We start from the raw sequence: 25,545 nt of genomic DNA, 5'->3' as shown, positions 1-25,545 counted from the left end.
ACTTCACTAATGCAGAGTTGTACTTTCTAATAGAAAATGATAATTCCTGTAAATTGAACACCTGGGTGTAAATTATACAGTCGCCTATAACATACCAGTATCTGACTGAGATTATTCTCAGTTCTCCAGTGCTTCATTAACATAAATTATATGAAAATCTTCGAATCATAATGAAGAATTTTAAGCCTTAAATCAATAAAAGCAACACAATAATTAAGACCCCAGCAGGGCTGTAATGTATAAAGACAGCAGATGTGTGCTTCAGACATTCCTGTCTAAGTCAGGTTTCATCCATCTTCTGGATGTGCTTTCCTTCAATAACATGTTGTGCTTTCCTGCTCTTCTTCTGTGAGTGTTGATGGCCCAGCTTTGATGAGCCCCATCTGATGAAATCACAAGAAGATGAAAAGACATAAATGATAGCCCATAAAGGAACAGAGGGAGGATCAAATCTCAAATCATCTGTCACGGCGTATCAGGGAGCGCATGTGTTTACAGCGCTGCTGCGAGGCTTTCCTGAAGAGGGGAGCAAAGCTCTGATGGAATTCATCTTTCAGAATGCTCCACAGTTTCTCAGCGGTGCTAAATAATTCTTTCGTCTTGGCCGCTGATCTGAAAGAATTCCCTGTAATCAGCCAGCACAAAAGAATTTGACAGGAAAAATTTCACTCATCTAGCTCCTTTCCCTTTCTCCTACATGGTAAAGTGTGCTCATCTTCAGACCATTAAGCATAACTGATTTGCACCCAAAAATTACTTGACTGATATTTTTGCAGGCTTTTCTTTTTTTTTTTTTTCCTGGTGACACAATTTCAAACTTGAGAACTCGGAGATCCCTTCAGGGGGAGATGCTTCTTAGTAACTCATCATCTTCTTGGTAGAAGTCTTTCTAGGATGTCTGACATGCTGATATTTTAATACAAGTGATTAAACTAATTGAAAATTATGAGGACACATAATTATTTGTCTATAAAATCCATGCAGTTTAACTAAACCCAAACAGGAGGCTGTAATAAACCCTCGGCACAGAAAAACCCAATAATCCAGCTGAAATCGTCTGTTTCCCCAACGGCTTCATTAATTGAACCTGTGATGTGAATGTTAAATTGTATTTGTTTGAAATTTCTAATTTGAAAGCTGCTGTGTGTCCGAATGAAATGCAGGGCAGCATGTGATCAGCAAAGGGCTGATTGGCTGTGATGGTTTTACTTGACATTAGGGGTGTGGCGGTTAATGAACTTGATCGACTGAATCAATTTCTATTCCTATATGATCCAACTAGATCAATTCGTCTGAGGCAAGTTGTAATTGAATCAACCTCTACCATTATAAAATCATTAAAAAAAAGTTTGATATAGGAAAGTACCATTTGGATTGAGGCATGGCAGGTTTATTTTACCATAACATAAAAACGACCAAGTGCTTTAATGCCATTCATTCTTGTTTAGCTGTTTGTTTTTACACACATTTAATTTACACTTGATTATCTTGCATGACATAAAAGAAATGTAGAAAACGTCCCCGGCACTGTTCAATTTATCTCTGAGTCACACTGGTGGAATCTTTGGCTAAAGATGTTCTGGATCGATTTCGTATCTTCAACCACAAGTTCTGAAATGTTAAAAGCTTTAAAAGGAACAGTTACAACCCTACTTGACATGTATGAAGAGCAATTTCAAATTCAACTACAATTGTTTAGATGTGTTGTTTTTCATGTCAATTAGTTTTAAAGCTCATTTTTTGTAATCTCAGCCTGCAGACCATTCTCCTGTGGAGTTTTGCCACTCGACCACATGGTGTCAGTGTTGCATGTCAGTCAAAACAAAACACACAGCGCTTCATTTCCCTCCCCCCCCCCCCCCCCCTTTGTGACATTTTAGTCCTTCACGCTAATCTTTGCTGCAGTTAACACCTGTGAAGCATTTGCAGATAAGTCTTAAGTCCAAATTGCTTCTGCGTTATAAAAGTTCTTCCCGCCGCAGAATCGAGTTGGGAACATTCACCTTTCAGAGATTAGGTTGACGGACTACACTGCATCTTAAGCTTGATGTGTCATGTTGTAAAATTGCATCAAAGGGTCTGCATTACAAATGGGGTGCAATGCTGCAGGATTTTCTGCAGTTTAAACTGCTTTTGACATGTTAGACTTCTAGAGTCACTCTTGACCTTGGATAACTGAGAACTCTCACTCATTGCTCTTTTTTTCCACTCTAGTACATAAAATAGTCTGCTTCTGATTATAACACTGCAGTATTTCAACTAACCAACAGCTGTAATGTTAATTTTTTTAAGTATTATTGCTTTAGTTGTAAAAAAACCCAAAAACAAATAAAAATAATAAAAAGCCAAACAACATTTTAAGCTTTTAATGGCAAAGTCAAACTTTTACATGATTCATTGTCAAACCAAACCATTTGTTGAGAGCTCCCCATCTCCCTCCACATAGCAAATGTAATTAGTTCATAATGTAATTACAGGAGGGGGGGAATAACAAACAAAAAGGGAAAAAGAGAAACACAGACGAGTCCCTTAAGCATCAAATAAAAAATAAAAACATTTATTTCAATCCTGTGTTTTTCTAAGTGCAGATTTTAACCTTAAGCATGCTTGTCTGTTTCCAGTTGCCTGTTCTACTCTGTAGTTTGATCTGTACATGGCGAGGACGACGAGTCAAAGGGGGCGGATACAGGACGGACTTTAGGGATTTTCCACCAAAACCCTCCTAAAAAAATGTCTCCTTTAGCGGGTGAATGGACTCGGGCGTGACCCACCCCCCTCTCTTCTGTCCATCTACCCTCTTTGTTTTAGACTAAAACATACTGATGCTGAAACGTGCAGTATAAAAAGGACACACCCACACAGATTCATTTACAAGTTTCCCTTCAATTCAAATTCGAGGGTTTAAAAGGTGCAACAGTGGACCTGCCATAAAACAGCAGTTTATGTGAAATATGTGCCGCTATGTAGAGGCAGGGCTGCATCAAGAGTCTCTTTCCAGAAACTGGTTCCTTCACATCCTTTCACAACTGATACGTCTCTTTGTTCCAGGGAAGGGCCACATGCCTTTCTGTCTCCCGAGATATGTACCAAATCCAGTGGGCTGCCCCAAAGTGTCTTATCAACAGAGAAATTCCAAGTTTTGAACTTTAGTACGCCTCGTCATAGTTCATCAGAGCCATAGCTGTGTAAACAGCCATCGTTGGAGGGGGGATTGGAGGGGGTTATGAAGGCAAGGGAATAAATACATCATAGCTCAAAGCTTAACAGTGTTGACAGAGTAGTAAAGCCGAACTTATATACAGGTTTACAAAGTCTAATTACATACACAGATACTCTCCCAGCTTTATAACCCATTGAATGGTAAAATGTCACAACTTTCTCCCATTTTAGAAATGAAGACTCCTGTCAGTCGAGCTGCTAGGTTAAGTGTGTTGCACACCTGAGCTGAGTGCTGCTCTTTTTTCCCTCCTGACTTCCTTAACAAGGATGTCTCCTCAGTCTGGTCTGATCCAAGAAAACAAGCAATAAAAAAAAAGAAATGAAGAGGCATACTTACTGGCAGTTTCCAGCAGTGTTGCACCAGCCTATGCAGACATTAATGAGATCAGTGCAGATCAGGAGCAGAGAAGAAGAGGAGAAAGGAAACTCATTAAGACCACAGGGACAACCTAACCCTATTATCCCTATCACACCACTGAGCCACACACACTGATGATGGGAATTAAGATGTGCTGGCCTGGATCCACACCCACCCTTCGGCCCAGTGCAGCAGAGTGTGTCGGAAGTCGTGTGGTAGCTGATGGGAAGGACAGACACGAAGGAGTGATCTGCGCAGCTCGGCGCAGCAGTTACGGGTGCGCTTGGATCAGCACTGTGCAGCTCAATGGGCAGCTATCCTGATTCAATGCACGACTCCCCCTTATCGCCACCACACTTTTTACCCACTTCTGGGCTGTGAAAGCTGACAAAAGAGCTAAAACTTCTAATATGCACCACCACTGTCGGTGTTTAACGCTCCCCAGTGCGAATAACAAAAAAAAAAAAAATTAAAATAATAAATAAAAGTTTGCATCATCTTTCTGTCATGCAGTCTATTTCCTGCCCATTTTTTTTTAACATACAAACACTACAACAATTTGGTTTTTAAAGAGTCCTACTTACATGTATGTGGAGTATCAACTCCTTTAACAATTTCTATCATTACCTACAGTAGATGTCAATGAGATTCCCTCAAATGCAGCTTCACACATTACCCAGAGATGAGTGATTATTTTAAATACATTTCATGTATAAATACTGGCTGGAGCGGAGCAGGCAGAAAGGCTAACAGCTAGAGGCAATGTTAAAAAGAAAAACCATGATTAAAGCACACATGAACCAAGTTGTTCGTACATTTTTGTGTGTTTCAGCTTAAAATGCTGTCTGTGTGTGTGTGTGTGTATTATTTTTCTGTATGATAGTGAGAGCTGGTTATTAAATACTTAATGGTACACAGCCACTTAAGTCTTCACACAAACGGTGGCCCTACGCATCTTCACATTGTTTAAATCCACTGTGGCGGATGAAGCTTACATGCTTTATGTTTGTATAAGAGTGTTTGCATGCTTGTGTGTGCATCTGTGTGTGAGGGGACAATCGTCGTACATAAGCACTTGTCAGGACACTGAGTGTGTAATGAACTCTACCTCTATTAGCAGAGGGCATCAGAAAGGAGCCCTGCATTTTTACCTATTTTTTTTTTCTGTATATCAAATACACACATACCATATATACATACACGCTGGGTGTTGAGGAAAATTATAAACGCCCCTTTTTCACACGTGTGGCACTAATGACACCTTATGAGAACTCTGTGTTTTAAATACTAACATTGGATCCTGGTGTAAAAGTATGTTTGAGCATTCTCTATAGTTTAAGACAAGATTCGTGTGAAACTGGTTAATATTTCTCACACCCATGTTAGCATACAAGTGTTAAATTCTTACAAAGTCTGATTGATTTCAGCTGGATTCAAAGGAGCCCATCTTTTGACAGGATATGATCTGCGTCCAGGGCCACTCTGACCTGCTGAAGCATTGATTCTTAGTCGGATTTAGTCTTTTTCACACAAATCTGTCTGTGGTGGAAGGATCAAGCATGCATCAGATTCCATTTAAAAAGGAGAGACAGATTTTCCTCTTACAAGTACCATCTTCACCTCTAGGTAGCTTGGAGTAGTCATTAAAAACCTTTTGTTTTTTTTTCCCCAAAGAGCTGGTCAAGACTTGAGTTTAAGTAACTATAACTGTTAGACTCCAAAATCTGAGTTTTTTTAAAGGCTTTTGGAAACCACATTTAAGACTTTCAGCTCAGTTGAACTCTTGAAAAAAAAGAAAAAAAAAGAGTGGCGTGGACTGCTGCACATCAGGGCTGTCACAGGTAGACCTCACGGCGTGATAAGGTGAGGCACGATGTTGTCTTGTAATCCCCTCCTGTCCGCGTCAGTGGTATGACCTCGGCTGGTTTCTGGCCTTCTCCTCCCTCCTCCTCGGGTTGGCGCCTTCCGAGCCCCGCACTGCTAAACGTGTCGTAGGATGCAGAGGTCATCTTGCGGTTCAGGAGGTTGCGATTGTGATCCCCCATGTTCCTGTTACGGTCTCCGCGACCCAGAGTGCCGAGAGGATCCCCGTTGGCTAAAGGTAGCCTCTGACCCTCCCCGCTGACAACCACACCAGGTTCTGAGCTCCCTGCACTGCCGGCACTCTCGCTGTCGCTTTCATGGTTGTTACCGCGGAGATTGTTGTTGTCATCCCCCGGGGCAAAGGTTGACAGCCGAGGGGGTCGCTGCCGTGGCGTTGGCGCTGCCGCGGCGAAGGGCGGACAGGCATCCAGCAAGTGTCTGAGTGGCCAAATTCATCACACTCCCTGGTGCACTTTCCTGTCAGAGCTACGTCAGGAAGCTGTCTGGCATCTGGAGACAGGAAAGGAGCACAAAGGCGTAAAAATTTAATGTTTTATTAGCATTTTTGTTTGTTTAGTAATTAAAAAAACTTCTGAAACAATGGACAAAACTGAAGAAAAAGACTTGCAGCATTATAATGTCCTCAAAGGTATAATAAACGTAAAAAGGCAGACAAAGTAAGAAAGAAAAACGTAACAAGAGATAATTAGACTAAGGTCATTAAGAACAGGCAGAGGTTGAAGGAAACAAGAAAGGAAAGGGAAAAAAAATGCTGCGGAAGAAAAATAAACATAAAAACGCTGACCTATTAAATATGTTGAAGACCCCCCAGCTGAGCTCAGCTGGACATGAGAGGCCAAAGGTCATGTCAAGGCGAGCAAAGGCAACGGCACAGTGAATGTTGAATCTAAGCAACACAAAGTGCATCAGGAAAAAAGTCCATTTTAAAAAACATTTTGTCGTCGCCTAATAAAAGATTGGCGAGGACTTTTGTGGCTGAACACTAGTGCCTAGCAACGACAGGATTAGTTTATATACATTTATACACAGTACGGTATATGTAATAATAAAGATGCTAATAAAGTGCTATGACCTTTCAAAAACAGACAAATGGTGCAGAAGACATTCTAAAGACACTTAAAAGTAAAAGTTTAAAGGTTTTTTTTGTTTGTTCTTTCTCTTTTTTTTAGTTTATCATCTATATTTTTTTCTGAATTTAAACCGCTGGGCAAAGTCCGTAAATTCAAGGTCCAGATCAAAGGATGCAATTTCCCCCCCTCCCCTTTGAAGCCAGTTTCTGAACTGCCTCAAACTGCCAGCTTTGACTTTCTTCTTCTTTCTTTGTTAACCTGCCATGTGCCAACTTTCATTCATGCTTGTGCAGCAACTGTTTTGCAGGGTCAAAATGAAATTTGAGCTGCAGACGTGCACTACAAAATTTAAACTAATTAAACAACCAATCAGAAGAGCCTTGGCTCTGGAGGGGGAAGGGGGGGGGGGGTAAAGAAGCAGGAGAAAAAATTTAGTTGAGTCTGCAGTATGGAAAGTAACATTTTAAACTTTAAAGTCCCACTCCAAACATATTTTGAAAAGCATCCCCAGTGGTCTTTTAATTATGATTGTGATGTTTTTAGCCAAAGTCTAAAACCTGTGTTGTTTTCTAAGACATAGTTTCTGTAGAGCGGCAGCAGTTCATTAGAGATTTAAGTCTGAACTGTGGGAAGGACTGCTGGTGTCAAGTAAGCTTTTTTCATTTCCCATCATCCCTTTGTTCACACGCTCCCTTACAATTTAGCTTATAGCCCTTCACAACCCCAACTTAACATTACCGGAGCAACAGAAATGGTCAGCCCTAATGGAGCTATCCAGCCGTGCAGTTTTGAGCCAGATACCAGTTCAGGCAAGGAAAATGAAGACGTACATGAATGGTGCTGGTGACGCAAATTTTCAAAGCCAGTTTTATTTGTAAATACATTGTAAATATGCAACAAGTATCCTAAGATGTCCCAGAAGGGGAACCTAGGTGTATTGATAATGATGTGTTGCTGTTTCTGTCAAGAATATGGAAGCGATTCTGTACCATAAATAAAAATAAAAGTCAAAACCAGAAATGCTTTTTCATTTTCAAAATGAAGCTGCATTTTTTGACTCAAAATTAAAATGAAAAAGCAATCCACCAAAATGCCTCAACACTGCTTATTCTGTCACTTAATTAAAATGATAAAGAAAATGGTATTTGACATTTCATTTTTTAAAAGGTTCTCTGGTAAATGTGTAGCAAAATTCATTTAGAAATGTCTAATTTGACAATTAAAATGGATTAACAGAGATGCTTTTTCCTTTTCAAAATGTAACTGCATCAAATGACTCAAAATTGAAATGAAAAATCAATACTTCAAAATGATTTTTCATTTCTAATTAAAAACCGCATATTCTGTTGTCTGAATTTAAAACAAAAATGCAAAGAGGGGATTGCATTTTCATTTTAACATCCACCCAGTGAACATTGTCACATTATTTAATTCGAATAAGCATTTCCAGAGGGGAGGCGGGGCGATGAAGTCAGTGCTATCTCTTTTATTTTTAATTATGCTACAGAATCGCTTCCATACAAGAATAGAGATGTGTGAAAATTTATTTTTTCGTCATAGACGGAGAATCTGAAGGACAAAGATGAGGTTGCGACACAAAAGGCAGCCACACATTGGGTTTTCTAAAATTCTTCACTCATAATACAAGGAGGCCTTGCACAGGTTGCGTGTGCGCTGCATCCAGAGAAACAAAGGACAACTGCTTTACTGTGTAAAACACATTTCCATCAAGAAAGGAGCAGACTCTTAGACCTTGACAGCTAGTCAAGGTCTCAATGAAAGTGTTTCTCTAAAATGTTTGTGTGTGAGGAGAGTGAAGTGTGCGCCTAATCAAATGTGTTGAAGGCTTTCAGAATAAAAAGTGCATACAGCCTTGGGCTTGGAAAATTTCAGTAAATGTACTTGACAGAATCTAGAGTTTAATTAATTCTGTTGGCTGAGAAGTACTTGGGGCTTTGAATGGGAACGTACCGTTCTCTACGTGCTCCTCTTCCCCCACACTGCCCTCCGGTGTGGTTCGCTCGTAACCTTCCTCAGGTAAAGGCAAGGCTCCCAGCCGCGGCCCAGACGAACTCTTGCTGCTCGGCGTTTCCGAATCCTCCAGCCCGCTGTCATAGCAACCCCCATCTTGAGGTTGGGTCACAACCGAGAAAGTCACCCGACGAAGGGTTCCCTGTAGAAAACACACACACACAATGAAGGATTAATCATCCAGGACTCCTAATCTGAGATTCCAAATCTGAGGATTAAACTGCTGGTCAGGGTTTGCAAAGACATATTGGGATTATCTGATCATGTTCGCCTTGATTATGGGCTTAGGTGCTACAATGCAGGGTAATAGGCATCAACCAATCGTGGCTGTCTTTCAAAGTTTTCTGTTGTCTTTTAATCTCTGTTCAGATTAATGCTGCTGGACATGGCTGCTGTTTACAAACCTCTGCCCAAAGACGCTTACTCCTCATCTGGACAGATGCCTGACAGCAACAGCTGTATAACCCCGTATGGGTCGCATGTGTTTCCTAGGGCCAAAAAGGGGACAAACAACCAAAAACCTCAGTTTGGTGTACCCATATCTGTACCAAACGGCATCCATTCTTAAGATGTTTCACATAAGAAAGTCCAAAATAAAAGACTAAAAAGAAATTTTATATAACTTTTGGTTGAGAGTTGTCGTGAGACACCCAATCACACTGATTTGTATTGCACTTGCACAATTTATGAGGTACCACTGGAAATTCTTCTTTAATTTATTGTCTTGGAAAAAAACTTTTTAACCTGTAAGTATGTAAAAGCCTATTTGAATGTTTGTAAAAGTTCGGGTTTCTATCATGAACCTTTTTAAAAGTCTAGCTCTCTGGTGTTGATATGTTATTTCCCATCATTTGTTTGTCTACACTCTCTCTAGCTAGCTTATCGCCCCTCACATCCCCAACCTAACATTACTTTTGCAACAAAAGTGGCGACCAATATCAGAGCTATCTAGCCATATACAGTTTCGAGCCAGTTGACGGCTTGAACGAGAAACGAAGATGTAACTGGATCTATCTGAGCTTTTTCAAACTGCATCTTTTCGTAGTCTCCTGATTCACAACGATTTTAATGAAGAAATTTCTCTCATCATTTCTGTCTCCCATCTTCAGAAAATGCCTCAAGAACATGTTAAAAACACCAAAAAAACAATTTTCTTAGGAGCATGTCTTTAAATCATTACGGTGAAGGTGATCGTGATGATTTACAGGAAAAGAAAAATGGTTTGTCTTTCGTGCGAGCTTAACATCCGAACCACCACGACTTTAACACACAAATCATCCGTCTTGTTAGAATTTCAACCATGCAGAGAGTGTAAGATTGTAAATTCCCACTGAGAAAATATCAAGAGCTAAATGACTCTGCTTGGCCTGAAGGAATCAATCTGCACCAGGACGCCTGTTTCTATGCGACACATGCCCCATCTTCCCTCACTCATTTATCTGCTTACAAAAATTACACCCCTTCAAATCTACATGTGCTCTGAACGGCACAGCCAATACGGAAGATGTGACAAAGAGGATATTGGAGCAGAATAACTTCAGCTTAGAATGTCAACTCCTAATACTCTGCGGGGGGAATTTGACGGACCACGCGGGAAGAAAAGTGTACCTGTTCACCCCCCCCCCCCCCCAAAAAAAAACATGAAAGAACAAGGAGCAACGGAACAACTGATCTACTGAACATGTGAAACAAGATGGAAACAGCTAAATTAATTAATCAGCATGAGGGAATTAGTAGAGCACTTGCTTCTTCTATCGCTTCTCAACAACAGTCAGATGAAAGAGGGATGAGATGAAAGAGGGATGAGAGAAAATGACTCAGACAGCAGCAATGGAGAAGTGGGGCTGATTCTAATTGAAAACTGGTAACTCTCAATTTTTCCCAAGCTTCAATGTTCTAGAGTGACGAAACGGTATTTTTAGAGCATTGGTGGATAAATGCACTTGTCTGGCCTATTTTTCACATGTTTTAGATGATGTGCATGTGAAATTGTGTATAAACAAATGTGGGTATAAAGAGTCTGGGAAAGTCTTGAGTCAGAATTTTGATTTTCGTTGCCAACATTGAGCCAGATGTCAAAAATGAGTCATCAAATTTTCAAAAGAGATAAGCCTGTGATGAGTTTTTTTTTTATTGTAGCAAATTAAATAAATTCAACATAAATGTTATTTTTCTAGCTCTAAATACAGTGAAAAACAAAAAATGTGGTTAATGAAAGGATTTAGAAAGGACATTTAGAAAGGACATTTAGATTGTAGTGTGTCACAAAAGATAAACAAACTAAACCCACAAATTATAACAATTTCATTGCAGACTTTATCAAAAAATACATGAAAATTGGAATCCACTTGTACATAAACACAGTGAGGCCATTTCAAATAACCTGAGTTATTCCCAGCTCAGAGAAGGTAAATAACAATCATTCTTTACCACAACAAATTGATTCCATTTTCATGCAGAAGGTTAATGATGCAGAAAATCATTAAGCCTAATGATTTTCAGCAAGAAAAAGGGTCTGCGGGCATGTTAGCAGCTTTATGACGCTGCATTTCAGCGCAAAGGTGCTTTGGAGGAAATGCTAACATGATCAGTGATGAGAAGTGAGGTTGATGTGATTGTGGATCTGCAGGTTGTGAAGAAAGAAACAGATGTTTTTGTGATTACAGGTGACAGAGATGTTCATGTTTCTGCATATTTCTGTTTTTTTTTTTTTAATGCAGAGATGTTGGGGGAAACTCATAGGATGTAGTTTAATCACCTTTTAAGACAGGTTTTCTTCAAAGTCCCACTCAGATCATCTTTTGATCTATTGTAAAAGCGTTCCCAGTGGTTTTTTATTTATGATTATGCAGTTTTTAGCCAAAATAAAAAAAAAACCCTGTGTGGTTTACTAGAACATAGTTTCTACAGAGCTGCAGGAGTCATTAGAAATTTGCCTCTGATTTGTGGGCATGAGGTAAGATTGCACTCATTTCCCATCATCCTTTTGTTTACCTTTTCTCCTGCTAGCTTACAGCCCTGCATAACCCTAACCTAACATTACTGGTGCAACCAAAATGGTCAGCAGCATCAGAGTTATCCAACTGTGCAGTTTGAGTTCAGACAAGGAAAAGGAAGATGTACATGGATCTATTTGTCTGCAAATGGATGCATCTGAATGGAGCTGAGCAGGATAGCTTGTAGCCTTACAACTACAAGCTGATGGTACATAATCAGAACTACAAGCTTTTTCAAACAGCCTTTTTTTTGTCTGCTCCTGATTCATAATGATTTGAATAAAGAAATATTCAGAAATACAATTTTAAGCTTGGGAAGAAAGCTTTAGTACTTGCAGCTCCCTTAGCCTGGAACATTTTACAAAAAGGTTGAAGACTACTGCAATCATTACATTTCTTTATGGCTAAGTTCAAGGGAGAACTCCACAAAATATTTTAAATGTTCCTTTTAATCATCGTTATTTGAATCCTTCACTGTTTTATGACTCAGTTTTTTAGGTTTCAATGTATTGTTTTAACTGTTTCATTGCATCAATGTTTCAAAGTATTTGTAACAAACTGTGGCTGCCTCTTGGCCAGGACTTCCTTGCAAAAGAGGTTTTCAAACAAAAATAGGAATGTCCTGGTTATAAAAAAAGTCAAAGATAACAATAATCAGATGAATTTTCTTTATATATGTCCATCATCAGAAAATGGCACAAGAATATGTTAAAAACATAATTTTAATTGTATGGCTCTTTAAGCAAAACAAACTTTTGATCCCAAAAACAAACTGAAATTGATTTTCTTCCCCATTTCTTAAAAAGAAAAAAAAACACAACTACGAACAAAAGATTAATTTAACCAAAGTATTTCCGTTTTGCAGGATTTTAGGTTTAGTTGGTTAAAGTTGGAGTTGACAACATCTTACTATGCTAAGAAATCCATTTTTGGCTTCACATTCATTTTTACTTCTGAGAGTCGGATGAATTGGTGTGTGCCCTGCATGTGAAGCAGTACATAAGAGGCACAAAATGAGGCCAGGAGTACTATGAGAAAGTAGAAATCCAGCATGTGCCTCAGGGCGAACCTTGATTGACAAAGAGTGAGTTTCTCATACCGGCAGTTCTGCTGGTTGGTCTCTGAGCTTTCTGTTACAGAATTCATTTGTTAGGCCACGATTCTATCTAATTCAATTTCCCTCTTTCTGACCATTCCTTCATCCTGGTAATTTTATTTTCTATTTCTCTGTCTCTGTTATTTTTCCTCTCCTTCCGATCTCACTGTTGACTGGGTTTTGCAGATGCAACTTTCCGCCTTTCCTCTGCTCCTTCAGTTCACTTTCTCCGGCCCCCATCCCCATCTCATCCCCTCCGTGCCAGTCAGCTTTATGATGTGCCGATCAATGATGTCCTTGACCTCATTATGAGTCCTCCTCTGCCTCCCTTCACAAGGTTTTATTGACCCACAACTCCCCTTTTTTATCTTTCCAATCTTGAAGTCTTTTACTTGTTGAAAACAATGTATTATTAATGATGTGGCTATCTTTAGTAATTACTTTTTACGAAATTGGCGCTCCACATGTTTTTCCCTGGTCTTCTTGCTTCTTCACACTGTTGCTTCCCTTTTCTACTAAATCTTTGATGTCAGTCATACCCCAGTTACTCACCGACCTTTTGAAACATTTCTGCCGAAATGGATTTTCTTAAAAACCCTTTGCACTCGTCCCTTTTTACTTGTACTTATCTTAAAAATATGCCTCCCCCCCACGCTTTCTGCTCTAACGCTCTATATTACAGTACAAAACCCTCCTTGATATTTCTCAGCATGATTCACAAATGCATGTGTGCATATCTCTACGATTTAAAAGGTCTCTCAAAGATCTACCTACTGTCTTCACACAATAGTCAGTAAGTGTGAACACCGACAGTAACGCACATATGGGTGAGTTGGCGAAAGTCCAATCTAGCCTATGAATTTCTGCTTGAAAGGATATTGATTGAGTTTGAAGGAGGACATAAAAAAACCTTCTTTTTTAATCTGATACGGGTCATTACTACTTTACACTGATGTGGGAGTCTCACTCATCTAGAGACGGTGCGCAAATATGTGCATGATTGTGTTTTTGAAGGGGTGTGTGTAAGCTATATGACAAAGTATTAAGCTATTTCCAGCAGAGCGGCTTGAATACAAAAGATGGATGATAGATCTGAGCTAAGAATAAACGAAACCATCAGAAAGTTGCACCTCTGAAGAAAAGAGAAGAGAAACTCCCAATATAACTTGGATTTTGGAGCACGAGTTTGTGTTTATGAGTGAGACTTCACAGCTCCATGTTTGTGTTGTGTGTGCGATACTAAAAGCCTGCGAGATGTGTTGTGTCAGCCTGTGATAGAGTGCATGTTTGTAGTGAGAAGACCAGCATATGTGCGTGCATGCACAGGTTGGCTCAGTCATCAAGGTAATTAGTGTGTAAACCTTCTCTCTGTCGGTTCAAAGAGAATTAACGAGCTGTGGTTAATTAAAAGTCTCCCTCTCTTCTCCTTACATGTGTCTGCATATTCAACACACGCGTGTATGCATGTGTGTGTATCCGCACACCGGATGTTTGTGTATGTGTTAGCACATTTTTTTTTTTTTCGGATAAGAGTCTGGTTTGTTTGCATGCGTTTCTTCCTCACTCAGGTCTGCATAACGAATTGACAGGATGCTGCTTATGCATAAACCAAAACTACAAATACGATTGTAGGACGAGAGAAACATTTCCCTCTGGCTCTCGGCTCATTCTCATGCCTCACATCATCTAGGTGTGGGGTGAGAGGTACATTGTAAAAGAGGATTTTTATTATTTATTAGCAAGTTATAAATACAGAATAATCTGTGATTCAACAATGCCCCGAGGTCAAGTTGCAAGTCAGATTCCTCTTTCTCGTATTCAAATCTGTAAGACGTGCTCCGTGCAACTAGTGATACACGATCCAACGCCGATCAGGTGCATTGCTCTCCAATGTATTCCCACTACTACATACTATTACTGACTTTCTTTGAATTCTTTCAAGAACACTGAGAACAAATATGTGTGTAACTGTTGGTTTGAGGCATCAAACCTTATTGAAGTTTGATGAATGTGGCTTATTTCTGGACGATTCTTCACAGTGCTGTGTCAGCGGTAATATCCAAGCACGAGGCTGGAATATTGAGCTGTAGAAAAGAATGACTTTGAAGGAAAAGAGTCGAAAGAATCTTGGACATACAGAATACAGTTGCAGTTATTTAACAAAATAAAAGTTTAAAGACCCACTTCGATCATTTTTATGGTTTATTTGTGTTCCCAGTGTTTTTTTTTTCATTCTGATTGTGCAGTATTTAGCCAAAATAATAATAAAAAAAAACCTGTGTCGTTTTTGAGGATATAGTTTTTTGCAGAGCAGGAGTACTTTAATAATTGCCTCTGAGTTGTGGGTAGGACTGTTGGTACAAAGCAACCCCGCCCCCTTCCCCTCCCTATTGCTGAGAGCTGAAAGCAGGGAGCTTGTGGCCCACTGAGCTTATTTTCAATGTCACAATAAAGCGCTTTGTCAAAAAGCATTTTTTCATCTGCTCCTGATTCACAACGATTTGAATAAATTAAATACTTAGAAATGCAATTTTGAGCTTAATTTCTTTCAAGAATATATCCTCCATCATGTTCATGTTATGTTATGTCCATGTTCAAAACACCAAAAACAAAACTTTTATCAAAGTGGGTCTTTAAACTTTTCTCATCACATTTTCTCATTTTGTTACTTGTCGTTTCTATAGAACACCAGCGGTTGCCTTCATTTCTGATTCCCCCGCTTCTTGTGATTCACGAGTTTCCGCTTCCCATGTTTTGTGCTCATTTCCCTCTCCCCTTTTGTTCCTCTGTCCTGAATGAAAGGTGAAGGAGCAGGATCCTAATGCCGCACATTCTTTTTGGTTGTGATAAAAACGCCAGATCCACAATAAATGGAGGTGGTCTATACAGGGTGCTTGCTGTGTTATAAATGCATCTTTTCCTTCATACAACAAAACTGCAGTAAATCTGTTAAATTATCCATGATGATGAAGCAAAACAAGAACCAAAATAAAGATGAACAGGAAAATACACCACCAGGACTAAAAGAAAATTGGCAGAATGACTTAGATTTAATGAAAAAACACTATTTTTATTTAGTATTTGAAAGAATTTAATCGACTTGATATCTAAAATGTTTCTCTCTGCCACTGGTGCAACACCAATTGAATTATTAAAGATAAAAAAGATGACTGAATGCAAAGAATTAACATGTTTAACAGAGGAAGATGTAAAATCATTTTCAATTTTTGATGAATAGCTGGTATGCCAGTCAGCATCTCATCTAATATGATGGATTTGTTGTCTTCCATTTGTCTTGCAGTGTATATATGTATATATTTTGCCTAAAAGAGTTTTGATTTCATTCTTTTTTTTTTTTGCGTTGCTGTTTTGCATCTGACAATTCCATGAGCTAAACAGAAACCATAAATCAAGCAAACATCTGGCATCCTGATTGTAATCACTCCCTCCAGACACCTAACGTTCTATAATGTTGACTATAAGGGGCTTAGCTTAGCAATTTCCATGCCTGTTGATCTGGACCAGTGATTTAAGCTCGAGAAGATAATATTTTTTTGAAGCCCGGCATCAATATTTTTTTCAAGTATTATTTCTCATGTCAGACGATAACATTGTGTGGTTTAATTAAATGGTAGAATGATGGGGTTGTTTAGGAATTTTACAGCTGCTCTGGGTAGAATGACAAAAAACAAGATTAGTAAAAAAAAAAAAAAGGAACATAATTATAAACTTAGGATAAGTAGATTGATGCTTTTGAGAAATACTGTCAGCCTAGTCTAACTAGTTCATGTGATTTTTATCCTTTTTCTCTTGATATTTTTACTTGTCTTCTGTTCTAAAATGACTCTGTTGATTCCATTTTAGTGTTATTACTGTACCCTCATTGCTTCTCCTCCTTCTGCACATCCCCTTGCTATTTTGTTATCTGCAGAAATATACAAATGCAATTGTTGGGCTTTTCAATGCTGGTCTAGAGTCTAAGCACAGGCGGTGGCTGTTTTTCTAACATGTTTGGGGAATATTTTTTCCATGCATAACACTTTTGGAAAAATAGGAAAAATTCAGATCCAAATGGAAATGCCAAACCAAAGATGTTAAAAAAAATAACTGGAGTTCTTGAGGTGACTTTAGCGTTTGCAAAAACATCCTCCCGCAGACCTCATTAGTCTTTAGACCAAAGTTTTTTTTATTGTCTTTTTTGTGTGCATTTGATGCTGAAATATCAGAGGTCCCAGGCTGTGGGAACCCTGTTGGGTCCAGTCCACATGTTAACTAGAATCAAACCCTGCAGGTTTGATTCTAGTTAACATTCAAATTTTGTTTATGTGTAAAGGTATCCATAAAAACCACCTTCATAGCACATCAAAGTGCACCAAACAAAAATTAGAAGCATCCAAAAGATCCCCACAGCGCAGCAACATCCAAGCTGCAGTGGTTTATACTATAAAACTAGTTGATGTGAAAAAGAAGGCTAGCTCTGCACTAGTGATAGCTGTAGAACACCTGGAGCTGATGGTGCAAACCTAACCAAAAGTTGCAAGTTTTACAAAATATAAAACACAACATAGCACATGCGTCTATAATACACTCGAGGAGCTGCTAGTGGAATCTCTGGGTCTTCTGCACCAAAGACCGCCACATACTTCATTTAGTTTCAATGCATCTGTTTCCTTTAGAGATTAATAGAGTATCATTGCATTTTAATGTGATTGAATTACTGCCATAATCATGCTAAATAAGCAAGATATTTACACCGTGCAACTCAAGCAAACAATGAAAACTAATATGTTTGTGTTGAGACCACATGGACAGAGTCCAGAACTTGTCTGGAATGCTGATCAGATGAAATGACCTTTCCTTTTTCCTCACTTGTTCGGAGATCACGTTCTGCGGATGCAGACAACAAAAGTGAATCCACTTTGGAAGTAAAATCAACAGCAGAAATGATGCTAGATTTACTTAGACATAATTGCTTAAGTAAATGATTGTGAAATTTGGAATCGTGATGGTACTTAATCAGAACCAGCTAGAATCCTCTCACTTTCCCTTACTTTTTACTTTTAACTAAAAAGACTGATGATAAGAACTTGGAATATATTGGATTACAGCTTTTTTTGGCTAAATTTCCATTGTATTTTGTGTGTTTTGCTTTAAAAGTAATTGAACAACATAAAGTAATATTTGTGCCACTGCAATGAAAATTAAAGTCAGTTTTGAACTAAAATTTCCTAAACTGCAAACAAAATATATAGAGTGAGTTCATTATGAATTGATTGTCAAAATTCATCCATAGTAATTTTAATAATTGTCTGATTTCTGAGCTTTTCTAACTCCATACATCTTGTCAAATTAGTTAAAACATTTAAAAGATTTTTCCTTCAGACAGCTAAATTTAATAAATTACACCTAAAATGTTGCCACAGTAATACAAATTAAGTAAAAGCAAATATATTTATTTGTAATGTTATTTTTAAGGGTTATTTTTAAGCAACTAAATGTATTTTAAAGAACACTAACACTCAATTTTTCCTCTTATATAATATTGCCCTAACCTCCAGCATGGTTTTCAACATAGACATTTTACTGTGGTACAGCATCTGCTGTACAGTGCAGAAACCTTTCAAACCGTGAAATACCAGATGGGGGGGGGGACTTCCTACAACATGTTCTGTTCCACATGATGGAAAAAATAAAGAAAGAAATACCACGCAGGCAGCTGCCAATCACTCTGCAAATTAAAGCAACTAATGCCAAGAGCAGGTGAAGAATTTCAAGGAGATACAGAACGTTTCCAGGAAACAGTTTCTTCATTTTTGCACAGTAATTAAGAAGTGGGAGATAACAGATGAGGTCAAGTTGAAGTGTGGCAGATCAAGGAAACATCATGTGTGGAAAAACTGGTAAAACTTCAGCAAAATAAAAAAAAAGAAAAGGTTTCAGTGCTAATTGGTTTCAGGAGCTTCTATTTCGATTTAGGAGATATAAAAGTGATGACAGCACTCGCATCAATATGGAAATTTATAAAAGATCCCATAGGCCAGGGGTCTGCAAACTATATATATTTAACATTTTACAAAATATGTAATAGTTTATAACTTTTAAAAGAGGTTCACTTGATTCAAAATAAATTACCCTGTCGCACATATATGCATCTTAATGCAGCAAATGCAGTAGCTAGTAGTGTGACATCAATAGGGATTTATTTTAAAAGAAAAAGCTTATTTTACTGTTTGAGGTGCATCTCACCATAAATTTAATTAATATAAAGAACTAAAATTAAATCTGAGCAAATCATACTTATTTTTTGAACAGTAAGTCACTCTTAAATCCTTTTTTTTTTTTTTTACAAAAATAAAAAATCTGCCTTAAGATTGATTTCTGGTTGTGGTTACTGATTTCTGTGGAACACGGCGCACAGAAATCTGTCAAAACAATATAGTACCACTTTGGTAAACTACAAGCAAACCGCTTGATGGAGCCATGTGGAGGGATACATATTGTGCGTCAACTGTTTGTAAATGAGTTGAATAAAGTCTGACTTATCTGTCTGTTTAGTTTCACTTGATTTACTATACAGTCAGAAAAATAAATTGCTTTGTCAAATTAAAAACATTTTTTTTTTCTTTAAAAAGAGAGGCAGAGGGAAGAGGTAATAAGAGTGCCACATGTGGCCCTGGAGCCTCAGGTTTCAATGAGGCTTGCAGACCCCTGGTATAGATTAACGTGGCACTGTTTGGACGTGGAAATGAAGGAATGATTCTGACTTTTAGTGTAAAATTACTTACCAAGGCTACCAGCACTAATGGACAACAGTAAATGCAGCTCTTTTCTATACACTTCAGGACAGAATTCTGCTCAGCAAGTGACAACTGCACAAACAGCCCTTTTAAAATCTAAACTCATCTTCTGAAAGGCAATGCTCCTTCACCTCACCAGGAAACCAGTCACAGGAGGTTTCCAAGGAATGTTCTCAACGGAGGAGATTCTTAGTGGAAACGAGTCCTGCTGACCAATGAAATTCAAACTGAACTTTCTGACCTAAACCGAGCAACATGTTTGGAAACAAGAGTGTAGAGTTTCATGAAAATAATACTCATCAGTCAATGAGAACGGGGGGGTAGATTGATCATTTTTATAGCTGGATACAGCCAGTGGCAAGAACTGTTTTCTAGGGAGAATAAATAAATCGATAAGTAATGTCGGCATGAGCTTGACATTTACTGTACAAGAAACAGACGTTCAAAGAATCTCTGCAGGATAATTATGTTAAAAAAAACACCTCAGGAGAGACTTGTTTAATCTAAACATATATTAACACAAAAACAGACCTCAAAGGAGCCATTTACACAAAAAATATGAAAGATATTATGCAGGTCTTTTGCCGGAATAATGAATGAATCCTTCAAAGAGCATCAAGGTTTTTGCAAACTCTAGTACTTCAGGGCAATGTTGTGACGGAGTATTATACTAGGACTCCTGTGAAAGAAAGTAAATAAATAAATAAATATACTAGAATTAAGTTGTAAAAGTATGAGGAAAAAAGTCAAAATTTTAAGAGAATAAACTTGTAGAATTTTAAGTAAAAGTCACAAATTTATGAGGTTAGTCTGTCTTTTATGCAAAAAAAAAAGAAATTAAAAAAAGAAAATATTTTGTGTTTCAGTATGATAGACATAGAGGGGATTGTAAGCTGTTACTTCAGCATTGGCTTCACAAATACATAAAAATAATAGGTCTTTGAGAGAGTCAACATTGTATTTTTGTAAGTAGAAGGACTTTGAAAAAATTTACAGAAGACTGGGCCTCTTTGGAAAAAGAGAAGTAGATTTTCGCCTTCGTCAGTATAGTTGCAGAGGTCGAAATGCTTTATGGGACATAGATCCTATGATAAACTAAAGCCTTACTGTATGGGATCACCATAAACCACTTCCTTGATGGATTTAGTCACCACGTAATGGGAATGGAAGCCTACGCCACTAACTTCATTTTTGAAAAAGCAAAGTACTGACTTTTTCCTTGTAAAATTGTGCTTTTTCTCGCAAATTAATTTTTTCCCCTTTTATTTTCATTTTAGCACTAACACTCAGCCGAGCAATGTAAATGTAGTTGGGAACAACTGTATTTTTTCTCAAATGTTATATTAATTTTGTTATACAAAGAAATGGTTTACGTGGAGAAAGAATAATGTAAATATAAAGCACTGGAAGGATGATTTAAAAAAAAAAAAAAACAGAAAAAAAAACCAGACCAGGGCAAAGCTTCGTGGGGGCGGGGGCAAAAGGGGGCACCTTCTCCCCCAGCAAAAAGTTGTCCTCCCTCACTTGCCCCCAATTTTTGAGTCAATATTAGTATCTGTGTTGACAACTTGACAGCGATTAAGAAACCATCGATACAAGCTTCTTTAAGCATTCCAGAAACAACAAGAACATTAATTTTACAAATTATGTTTATTACGTATTTTGGCAATGGCCTTACATTGCTGCATTGCTGTTCTCATTTGCCATCCTTCCAAAGTCGTCTGCCCCCCTCCCCCATATATAATATGTTCTAGCTTCACCACTCCAACAGACTAATGGGAACAGCCAGAGTTTGTGGGCTCAGCCAGTCAGTTGAAAGTGAGAGACAGGAAATGCTATAGTGGAAGTGTTGTGGTATTTGCCAAGTAAAAGAAAAAAAAAGGATCTTGAAGCTGAGTTGAAACTCAGCTCGTGGAGGGATGAAAGAATTTGAGCAGCGCTCTACTCGTTTGTCTGACTCACAGCTGTTGAAAGAGTCTTATTACTGCAACATTCATGCACACGTTCTCCATGCAGATACCATAAATGCGCGCATTAGGCACACCTGCTGGCTCCCAAACGCACTCGCAGGTGCGTACGTTCACACACATCGACACATTTCTAACTATGCAGCAGCGTGTTGCAGTGGGACCACCTCTGCAGTAGGAGCCATTCTCCCCTCTGCACTCTTCTGCTCTCCCCCTTTTTCATCCTTCTGCAACATAGCTCATCTCCCACTTTGTTCTTAGTTTTTTTTCCCTTTGTTTTCCTCTCCAGCTTCTCAACCACCTTCCTCTCCTTTTCCTCCCCCTCCATTCTACCCGCCTTCTGTCTCAGTCTGCCTCTCCATTACTCCCTCTAGAAGCAGGTGATGTAGAAGGGTGCTCAGCAGTATCTGACTATCAGGCCTGACTCTGTGAGAGGAATGATAATCACAGTGCTGCACTGCAGAGAGAAAGAAGAGAGCGAGAGACGGGTAGAGAAAAGAAGGGTGGGAACGGGGCACTGAGGTAGGGATGAAGGGGGGCAATTGCGGCAGTAGGAATGAGGGGAAGTAGGGCGGCTGATGGGCCGAGAGAAAAGAGGGAGACAAAGACGGGACCAAAAAGAAGAGTTAGACCGATAGAATGAAGGGATGATGGAAACTGAGAGCTGCTTCAGTGACATATACCTTCTTGGCATCACGTTGCCTCCTTTTTTGTACTTTTTCTCTGAACTCGTGTTGTTTTACAATCACACACACAGGCGTGTCGAATGACACCACTCCTTTCATCACAATGGCTTGTAGAACAGCAGCTCTGCAGTGTAAAGCTTAGCCTTGTGTCTGAACGCCAGAGAACATTAACTGCAGCAGCGAGGTCATCTGATCGGCTCTATGCGGACCCTCTCTTTCTCTCTAAACTCCTCTTCAGACTGCTGCAGTCTGCTGCGAGCGGGTGGCCAGCTCTGGAACTACAAGTTTGTTCTGTCGCCCTTTACACCTGCCCATTGTAATGATTATTGCTTTTTTACAGTTTTCATCCTAGAACAGCAAATGATTTGATCCAAAAACCTTGTTTTTAAACATCCAAGATATTTAAAACATTTTATACTTTTTTTAAAGCTTATTTTTCCCAATTTGAATGCTTGAGTGGAACATCTTGTTTCTAGATTTTCATATCATATTATAAGATTTCCTGTTAAGTAAAAATTACTTTTAAATAATTTTACTATTTTTAGTGATGCTCCTAATGTTCTTTTTCTACTTTTAGCTACCTCTTTTTCAGTGTGGTAAGATTGCTTTTCGCTTTAAATGTTTCTTTATGTTTTTTCCTATTTTTGCGACTCTTTTCCTGTATTCGGATCTTCTGTATCCACCATGGCTTTGTTACCACCAAGCTGTCCACTCTGGCATTTTACTCCCTCCCTTCTCCTTGTCTCCATCTGGGCTCCTCACTCTCCAGATACACATTGGAAAATCATTGACTCCATTCACAGTATCAGGCCTTTGAAATGTTTATCCTTTTGTGCGACTGTGGCTGTTCAGGGGCAAAAAAACAAAACCGAGACAAAAGCTCATAGAGTGCGACAAAAAGAGGCTTTCCAGACAAATGCCCCATGATTCAGATTAGCTCCTTTGTTGGCATGTTTGTGTGCGTGTATGTGCTGGTGATGTTCATCACTTTCCACTGCTTGTCCTGAAAGCAGTCAACTCTTTTAATATCACTAACACTAGTCATTGTTGAGAAAGATGCAAGCGGGATGGTAGCATACAACTGGCCTTCTGTGTGAGTGCATGAGTAAGACGAACCATACATATGCATGCCTGCTATTTATGTGTGCATGTGTGAATCATTAGACAGATGTGTGTTACAAACACCCACTTCCATTGTCCATTAAGGTTGACCAGATGAGGGGTAGACAATGGATTCTGTTCAGGGGCTTAGAGTATGAAAAGGCAAAAGTGGGACGGTGGCTAAAGATACGTGGTGTTACGCACAACCCTAGGAAACACACACACAGCCATCCACAGATATTGTACAAAAGGAAGATCCCAGTTGAGTGATTAGGATTGGTACTGTGAACAATAGACAGTCAATAAATGACCACAGAGACATCCAGATACAAGAGCAAGGTCTCTGCACCACCTTTGTACTCACTCCTCCCAATGCGTAGTGGGGTCTTTATCATTTTATGGACTTTTTTGGTCTTCTTTGCACATTCCATCCCTTTCACATTTATATATTTTTATCCAACCAAACTTAGAAATGTTTAAGCCTCTGAGATGTTTTATTTCCTGTCTCACACAGATACTCTGTTTCCTCTGTGAGGCTCCTGTCTTTTTGTACGGTCACACAGGCTAAGCTAAGACAGGCTGACACGACGGAGCGCCGTGGCAAAATGAAATCTATCCTGTCAGTTTAGAAGCCCCGTCACTCATTTCACAAGGTTAAAGATAGCTTTTCCTAATGTGCTGTCATATACAAGCCCAACTACACATAAGCGTTGGCACACAAACACTTGAACAATCCCAAAGTGCTGCGTAGTGCAAGCACACCAAAACCCCGGTGCATAAATTCACGGAATATGTCACTTTTTGTCTTGTATCTGTGTTTGCATATCACATGAAATATTGCAGAATAGGCCATTTGTGTTTGATTTCTACAAGAATGAAACCACCAACTCCGTTTTGGGGACAAAATACCCTATCTTCATTTCTCTAAAGGTTTGGGTTTCATATAAGGTGGACAGGAGGTAGTAATTTTGGTTCTTTGTAGTTAAATCGACACGTATATCTTTGGATATTCTTAGATAACTAATGAAACAAACATAAACTAGAGTGGGATCAATATTAGTCCATGGTGTAAACTGGGGCTGCTAAATCGTGCTCCTCGAGACCTACCGCCTTACCTGTTTTTCAGTTCTCTCTGCACTGCTTCCTGCTAATTAGCTGACTCAGATGCCTCTTTATACTGGTTGATGGAATACAACTGATCCAGATAAGTGCAGGGATAGCCAGAAGACAGGGTGGTAGATCTTGAGGACCAGGATTGGACAGCTCTGGTGTACACCATGCTTCAATCAGTGATAAGTGGAACAGGCTCCAACAGCCAATATGACCCTACACAGGATAAAGTAGGTACTGATGATGAATGGATGGGTTGGCTGTATGAATGAATGGATTTGACATTTTTAAACTTAAAGATTTCTACAGTTATCAGTTCATTATTGTCAGGTTTGAATTCTCCAATTGGCTGAATTTCTATATTTAATACCAAAAGAGACGGAACACTGTGGACTCACAACATGTAGCCTTTTGGGCCTGTCCTCCATGATTATCCGTTTTTGAGATGAAAGTGGTGACAGATCCGTATCCAGTTGCATTAAGTAGGAGGAGCCTAGATCTGACAGGCTTTAGGGTGGCCGGTTTTGAGGATTGCTTTCACTTTTTGCATGGATACCTTAGTTTTACTTAGTTTTGACTTCCAGTCTTGTTTTGTAAAGGTCGATTATGTTTTTTTTTTTTGTTCTTTCTTCCTCTCTTTGGTCACTATGGTTACCAAACATGTATTGTTGTTAATCCATTCCTCAACTTTATTAACTTCTACCAGTTTTTACTAGTTCATTTTAATTCCAGGTTTGGATTTTCACTTTCATTGGTGGGTATTTTCACTGATCTGGAGTTCTTAAAATAACGATTCTGTTTCCCCGTTTTATCTAAATGTATTTGACAGTTTTCAGATTAAAATATTTGATTTGATCACTTTGATATAGCCATCTCCGTGCATTTGAGATTTGAGAACACCTGATTTGTACAAAAACTAAACAAAATGTAAAACAGATCTGAGGGGAAATGGTGAGAGGAACCTAAATGTAACAGTACACATCATAGACAAAGATACAGAATCTCTGATGACTGGTCAGTCAGAGATCAGTCATAAGAGCTCAGAATTTACTCCACCCAACTTACCAATGATCGCAAAATGGATGATTTGGGAGGCAAAGAAAAGTGTGTTTGCTGCACTCAAAGGCCCACCCACTTACCAATTAAAACCAATTCTAATAAAGTTTAAGTAAAACTAATGGGAAATAAATCAATGATTTGAATGTTATTTAAACCATATTTTAAGTTTGG

At 38.8% G+C, this 25,545-nt stretch overlaps 1 protein-coding gene across 1 annotated transcript in view; it reads right to left on the bottom strand.

Moving 5' to 3' along the window:
* Window positions 1-2,351: 2,351 nt before the first annotated feature.
* Window positions 2,352-25,545, bottom strand: part of LOC101167176 (protocadherin-7-like) — a 50,928-nt gene continuing 27,734 nt past the window's right edge. Inside the window, exons 5-6 of the mRNA XM_011474683.3 lie at window positions 8,503-8,704; window positions 2,352-5,950 (exon numbers count right to left, since the gene is read on the bottom strand). Coding sequence (XP_011472985.2) covers window positions 5,673-5,950; window positions 8,503-8,704 — 480 coding nt within the window. The 3' untranslated portion in view covers window positions 2,352-5,672. The remainder of the gene's footprint in view (window positions 5,951-8,502; window positions 8,705-25,545) is intronic.

The sequence above is a fragment of the Oryzias latipes genome, chromosome 1 (assembly GCF_002234675.1).
Source record: "Oryzias latipes chromosome 1, ASM223467v1".
NCBI lineage: Eukaryota > Metazoa > Chordata > Actinopteri > Beloniformes > Adrianichthyidae > Oryzias > Oryzias latipes.
The sequence above is the reverse complement of the archived record's forward strand: the minus strand, read 5'-3'. Positions and strand labels throughout refer to the sequence as shown.